The sequence below is a fragment of the Orycteropus afer genome, unplaced genomic scaffold (assembly GCF_000298275.1).
Source record: "Orycteropus afer afer isolate SDZICR_OR568_19922 unplaced genomic scaffold, OryAfe1.0 scaffold00796, whole genome shotgun sequence".
Lineage (NCBI taxonomy): Eukaryota > Metazoa > Chordata > Mammalia > Tubulidentata > Orycteropodidae > Orycteropus > Orycteropus afer.
Genome location: NW_006922383.1, coordinates 767,095 through 774,488, shown reverse-complemented (window position 1 = coordinate 774,488; position 7,394 = coordinate 767,095). Strand labels below are relative to the sequence as shown.

The 7,394-nt window shown below is 37.0% G+C and overlaps 1 protein-coding gene across 1 annotated transcript in view; it reads left to right on the top strand.

The window, feature by feature from the left end:
• The window catches only part of KIF4A (kinesin family member 4A), a 326,710-nt gene that overhangs the window by 7,122 nt on the left and 312,194 nt on the right, over positions 1–7,394 (top strand). Inside the window, exons 6-7 of the mRNA XM_007957784.2 lie at positions 1,258–1,424; positions 1,650–1,744. Coding sequence (XP_007955975.1) covers positions 1,258–1,424; positions 1,650–1,744 — 262 coding nt within the window. The remainder of the gene's footprint in view (positions 1–1,257; positions 1,425–1,649; positions 1,745–7,394) is intronic.

Below are 7,394 nucleotides of genomic sequence, written 5' to 3'. Positions count from 1 at the left end.
GAGATATGTTAGTACCAGATTATTAAGCCAGGCTAAAGACTTAGCTTCTATCCCTGTGAACCGTTTATAAGTTATTTAATAGTTCTGAATGAAAGATTGTCATGACTACCTTTACCCAAGTTTTTATCTTAATATGTCTATACTGCCTTTCCAACTAAGGTAGTTCCTGGAGGTTACAAGAGTATCTTAATGTTTCTTTGTATCTTCATTATCTATTACTGAACTTGATAGTTTGGTGATAGTACAGGAAGCAGGATTTTAGGAAGATTAAACAGAAATGGATTAAAAAAAAAAAAAGACTAGGATGAAGAAGACCAATTGGGGAAAACTCGCCTCATTTTTCAGGTATGAAGTAATATGGATCTGAATTAGGCAAGCAGATGTGGAAAGGAAAAGGAAGTAACTCATTTGAAAGAAGAATGACTACAAGTTGGTGATAGATGGGATATAGAGGAATAGGAGGAATTCAAGAAGAATCTAAGGTTTGAGAATATGAAAATAGAGATATTAATAGAAGTGGAGAAGTGGTAGAGAGAATTAGTTTTAGTGGAAGGAAGATGATTTTGATTTACAATTTACTGATTTCAAAGTGTAAGTAGCAGGCAGTTAGAAATAACAGACTAGAAAATAGGACCACAGATGTAGGTTTGGGAACTACAGAGCAATAAAATCATAACGTATTGGGGCTAGAAGGGACTTCATAATTATGTACTCAAATCTCTGAAGGCTCCAAGATATTTTATGTATGAGTTTTCCCAGATAGATGTAGTATCAAACCTAAGACCCTGTTCTCCCAACTTCCCAATTCAGTGGCAATTGCCACACTATTTCCCCTAGTGTAAATGAGGTATAAATGGGTCAGTGGTACAGGAAGGAGGATGGAATTGCGTGGAGGAGAAAGTAGCAGAGTGAAATACCATAGATGTTTGTGTTGTACTTGGTATCCTGGGGCCAAAGTTTACCTTCATTTGGGGCTCCCTGGAAGATCCCTATCCACTGCTACCCTAAAATACAGAGATCTTTTCTGGCTCCAGTATTGGCTGGTACCTTTGTTTCTGAAGTCCCTGGGAAAGATTAGAGACCTTGATTTCCAATGATCTTCATAGAATTGCTAGTTAATACAGTCCTCATTCCATGACTATTTTATTTCTTGAGATTATAGTGGAACACTATGGTGTTATTTTTTTAAATCACCAATCCTTGTATTTCTGATTATTAAAAGCATGAATCATGTGGAATTTTCTTTCTCTGAATTAGATTGTGGGACTCACTGAGAAGACTGTTTTAGTTACACTGGATACTGTTTCCTGTTTGGAGCAGGGCAACAACTGTAGGACTGTGGGCTCCACAGCTATGAATTCCCAGTCCTCCCGATCTCATGCCATCTTTACAATTTCCATAGAACAAAGAAAGAAAAGTGACAAGTAAGTTACAATTTAAAGAGTCGAGATTTTTAATGTTAGTTCTACTGAAGTCGAATGATAGGCTGCTTCTCTTCAACTGATTTGACAAATCATCAGCTGTCCTTGCTGTAAGCACTATGGATCAGTGGAATCATACTGTCTGACTTAAATGAAAGTCAGCTTTGATATTTAGCTGCTCTCAAGCTTGTTTACTATGCTAACTTGTGTCGTCTGTCATTCCCACAGGAATTGCAGCTTTCGCTCCAAGCTGCATCTTGTAGACCTTGCTGGATCAGAAAGGCAGAAGAAAACCAAGGCTGAAGGAGATCGTCTAAAAGAGGGTGAGAGAGCAATTAAGGCCACCAACCAAACCAAACCAAACCCACTGCCATCAAGTCCATTCTGACTCATAGTGACCCTATAGGACAGAGTAGAACTGCCCCATAGGGTTTCCAAGCAGACTCCCTTATCTTCCTCCCATAGAGCAACGGTGGGTTTGAACCGCCAGCCTTTTGGTTAGCAGCCCAATCCTTTAACCACTTTGCAACCAGAGCTCCTAATCAAGGCCACAGTTGTACATAAAAACCTTGAATACTCTTATTCATATCTTGACTGGGATATTTCAGGTCACATTTTAACAGTAGCTACACTTTAAGTTTGAGTCTGATTTCAGAAAAGTGAAAAATTGTTTCTTTCCCTTGCACTCATTCTCTAATTCAGGTATGAGATTTGGATTTGGCCCTTGGTTTGATTTCATCTGGTCCAGGCAAGTTTTAGTTCTTGTTTTGTTTCACCCTCAACTACTTGTAATTAAAATCAATATCTTTATTCTGTCATCTCAAGTCTTCACTATCCCTCCCAGATATTGTCACTTATAAAACTCGTCAGCGTGATTTCCATATTCAAGTTGTTGGATATACATGATGAAGCTCCTAAGGCTAGAACCCTATGGTATGTTATTAGAAACTTTTATCTAGCATGATAGTGATCTGGTAATCTGCATGCTTTGGGAATGGTTCTTCAAGCAATTATTAACAGTATCTAACAATAATTAACATCCAGCTCATATTTCTCAATTTTGTTTTTAAAGATTTCAAAGAAGTTTTTGTCAAATGCCTTGCTACAGTCCAGATTTACTATGTCTACCATATTTCTCAGAGCTACCAGCTTAGTAACAGTCCAAAAGAGAAATAAGGATTAGTCTAAATTAGTCTGAATTTCTTAGTGAATTCAAACTGCCTTCTAGTGTTCATTTTTACATTTCTAGGTTCTTGTAAGCCTTGCCTATAATAATCTATTCTAGACTTATGTCAAACTTACTGGTCTATAATACATGGAATTAACTCTTACCTCTTTTTAGAAAATTGAAATTATATCTGCCCAGTCTTCTGGAACATCTTCCTCCATGATTCTTCAAAGATTAATACAGGTTTAGTAGACTTGAAATGTGGAATTTAATTTAATTTGAAATTTAATCTTATTAAAGTAGTTAGGGGAGCAATCTGGTGGCATAATGCCTAAGGCATTTGACTGCTAATCAGAAGGCTGGCAGTTCAAACCCACCAGCCACTCCTTGGAAGGAAGATTGGGCATTCTACCTCCGTAGAGATACTGCCTTGGAAACCCAAGGAGGGGTGGCTATGAGTCGGATTTGACTTGACCACAGTGAATTTGGATTTTGGTTTTAAAGTAGTTAGAGAAAATCTGGTGGTGTAGTGCCTAAGGCATTTGACTGCTAACCAGAAGGCTGGCGGTTCAAACCCACCAGCCACTGCTCGGAAGGAAGATCAGGCAGTCTACTCTGTAGTGATACTGCCTCGGAAACCCAAGGAGGGGTCACTATGAGTCAGATCCGACTCGGCAGCAGTGAGTTTTTTTTTTTTTTTTAAAGTAGTTAGGGTCTCACTTACTACCTCTTTACTCACATTGGGCTTTATTTCCCTCTTGGGAACTGAGAAGGCAGAAGCAAAAATAGTAATTGAGCAATTTTACATCTTTGTCATTTTTATACTCTTGGCACTGGGCAGAGACCTATTTCTTCCATATTCAGCTTTTTCTGTTTCTTGGAAACTTTATTTATTTTGTTGTTATTGTTGAGAATATACACAGCAAAATGTATACAAATTCTCAACAGTTTCTACATGTACAATTTAGTGACATTGGTTATATTCTTTGAGTTGTATCACTATTCTCACACTTCTTTTCTAGGTTGTTCTTCCCTCATTAACATAAGCTCACTGTCTCCTGAGGTTCTTATCTAATCTATATTTTGAGTTGCTGTTGTCGATTTGATTCCATATAGATAGTTCTTAAAAGAACATAATGCTCAAAGCAGATCTTTCTTTTTTTGTTTGTTTGTTTTTACTAGTTCAGCTAAACTATTTTTTTTAGGTTATTTTTGGTTTAAGTTTTAAAGATTATCTCAGGGCAATAGTTTCAGAGGTTTATCCAGCCTCCATGATGTTAGCTGTGGGTTTTTCATAGATGTTCTACCATATCGAGGAAGTTCCTTTCTATTCCTAGCTTATTGGATGTTTTTATTATGAAAGGGGATTTGTCAAGTGCTTTTTCCTCCTCTATGGAAATAATCATGTTATTTTTGTTGTATTGATGTGGTGTATTATAGTAATTGATTTTTTAATGTTAAATCAACCTTGCAGTCCTGGAATAAATATTGCTTGTTACTGCTATTTGTTTAGTGACTTTTCTGTACTAATTCTGTAAAGTCTGTATTCCCTGTAGTGTGCAGTCATACTAGTCTCTGCTGAGTTGCATAGTTGTTAGCTAATGGTTGATGTCAGATTTCCTTAAATGCCTTGAACCTATAAGGCTAGGGTTCTATGTTTTCCTAGGGTGTCATGTGTTAGGGCTTGCCTTTGACACTGAGGTACTTTACAACTCTGTCTTAGCCCTCAATTCCTACTTGAACAGAGCCTCAAAGTCTGTCAGAGGTGCAAGATTGAGGGTTTTTTAGGTTTTTCCTGGTCTTTCCTAGGCATATGCAAAGCCCTGTGCATGCATATGACTTTCTATATCCCAAGGAATATGCCAGAACTTTTTAAAGTCTCCTGTGGGCATCCCTGGGTGGTGTAAAAAGTTAACTAGCCTGGCTGCTAACTAAAAAGTTGAAAGTTTGAATCCATTCAGAGGCACCTCAGAAGAAAAACCTGATGATCTTCTTCCAAAAAAATCAGCCATTGAAATCCTGTGGAGCACAGTTCTACTCTGACACACATGTGGTCGCCATGAGTCAGAGTTGATTCAATGGCAACTGGTTTTGTTTTGTTTTTGATGGACATCTTATTCCTTATATCTTTCTTTTAAATTTCTTGTCAGGCTCTTGTTTTACCATCGTTATTAATTATTATTTATCTTCACCAGATATTTTTATGGGCTTATGTGTGTGTACATATATTAGTATAGGTTTTTTATATGTCTTTTAAAATTTTGGCACTGCTAAATTAATTTTTTTCCTTTTAATTATACAAGTAACATGTAAATACAGGTCTAAACCAAAAACAAAACTCACTGCCCTCGAATCTGTTCGACTCATAGCGACCCCTCCTTGGATCTCTGAGGCGGTATATCTATGGTTGTAGATTGTCCAATCTTGCTTCCGAGGAGTGACTGGTGGGTTTGAACCACCAACCTTCTGGTTAGTAGTCAAGTGCCTTAGGCCCTATGCCACCAGAGCTCCCTAAATACAGTTCTAGTATAAAAAATATAAACAATATCAAACCTAACCAAACCCACTGTCATTGAGTCTGACTCTTAGTGACCTCCAGTGGGTTTCCAAGGCTGTCAGTCTTTATGGAAGTAGATTGACTCATCTTCTCCCCATGAAGCAACTGGTGGGTTTGAACTACTGACGTTATGGTTAGTAGCCAAATGCCTTATCCATCAGAGCTCCTTATAAATAGTACAGATGAAGATAAATTCTTCCTTGATTTGCCAACCAATCCTAATCCAGAGGTAACTACTTTCACCTGGTTGATGGGTGTCATTCAGGGCGTTTTCTCTATATATTTTTATTGGTATCTTTTGTCTTGTTTTAAAGATAATTTTGTCTTGCTGCAAATACTGTTTTTCACCTTGTTTTTATCTCTTAATATATCTTTGAAATCTTATTGTATCAGTATATATAAATCTACCTTATTTTTAAAGCTTCTATATAGAATCCCAAAGTATACAGAATATATTTTGATTATTTAATATTTGCATTTTAATTGACATTTAGGTTGTCCAGTTTATGGCTGTTACAAAAATGATGCTTCAGTGTATAGCCTTGTACATGACATACATGTGAGAGTATTTTCTAGGTTAGATACTTGGAAAAAGAATTACTTGATTGAAGGGGTATGCACATTTGACATTTAAGTATTGCTAAATTATCCTCCAAAATGTCTGTTCCAGTATGCATTTTACCCATAATATATGAGAATATGTGTTTCCCTGTTCTACTGATGATATCTGATATTATTGACTGTTTTTATTTTCACCCAGTTTTTAAAATTTTTGCTTTGGGTGAAAGTTTACAGGGAAAATTGGTTTTCCATTCAACAGTTCATGCACATTTTGTTTTGTGACATTCACTGTAATCTCTACAGTGTAATAGCACTCTTCTCACTTCTTCCCTTTGTTTACCATTTTCTTTTGTCCTACTTTCCTACTCTCTGAGCTTTATCCCTGGGCAAATGTTGCCTTTTTGATCTTGTATCTTTGATTATTCTAATGAGTGCATACCTACCTAGTATTATTGTTCACCTTATAGGTCTGTGTGTTTGGCTGAAATCTGAGCCATGGGAGTGAGTTCATTTCCAGGCTTGAAGGGTGTCTAAGGCTTATAGACATGTCTCGGGGGTTTTACCAGTCTCTATCAGACCAGTAAGCCTTGTCTTTTTTTATGAGTTTGAGATTTGTTGCATGTTTTTCTCCCACTCTATCTTGGACATCCTATTGTATTTTTATTCATTTTATGGGGGAATATGGCATGTTCTTTTCAGAGATTTGTAGTTCCCTGATTATTGTGCAGCTGAGGATCTTTTCATGTTGTTGGCTATTTCCTTTTCCATTTCTGTGACTTGCCTGCTCATATCCTTTGCTTACTATTTCTTTCTGTGTTTCAGATGATCTTTTCCTAATTGATTTGTAGGAGTTGTTTATATATTCTGGATATTAATCCTTTGTTACAATATTATATATTTTTCTCAGTGTCATATTTTAATTTTGTTGATCTTTCTATTCATATTTTTTGTGTGCTTCTTCCTATACAATTTTTCCTCGAGGTAAAATTTACATACAATAGAATGCATATATTTTATTTTGTTAACTTTTTATTGTAATTTGGGTGAAAGTTTACAGTGTAAATTGGTTTTCCATTCAACAGTTCATGCACATTTTGTTTTGTGACCTTGATACAATCTCCACAATTAAAAGCAATCTTCCTACTTCCTCCCTGTGGTTACCATCTCCCTTTGTCCTTCTTTCCTATCTGTTCCTGCCTTCTGAGCTTTACCCCTGGGCAAATGCTGCGCTTTTGATCTCTTATGTTTGATTGTTTTAAGAAGTACATACCTTCTTGGTGTTATTTTTCACCTCTTAGACGTGTCCAGTATTTGGCTGAACGTTGAGCCACGGGAGTGGGTTCAGTTCTGGGCTTGAAGTGTGTGTAAGGACCATTGTCTTTGGGGTTCCACCAGTCTTTATCAGACCAATATGCCTGGTCTTTTAAAATTATTTTTATATTTGTTCCACATTTTTCTCCCACTCTATCCAGGATCTCCTATTGTGATCCCTTTCAGATTAGTTGGCAGTGATGGCCAGGCATCATCTAGTTCTTCTGGTCTCAGGATCATGGAAGCTGGGGTTCACATGGTCCTTTAGTCCTTTGGACTAATTGTTTCCATCTGTCTTTGATTTTCTTTTGGGAGTTCTGGTGGCGTAGTGCCTAAGGGATTTGACTGCTAACCAGAAGGCTGGTGGTTCAAACCC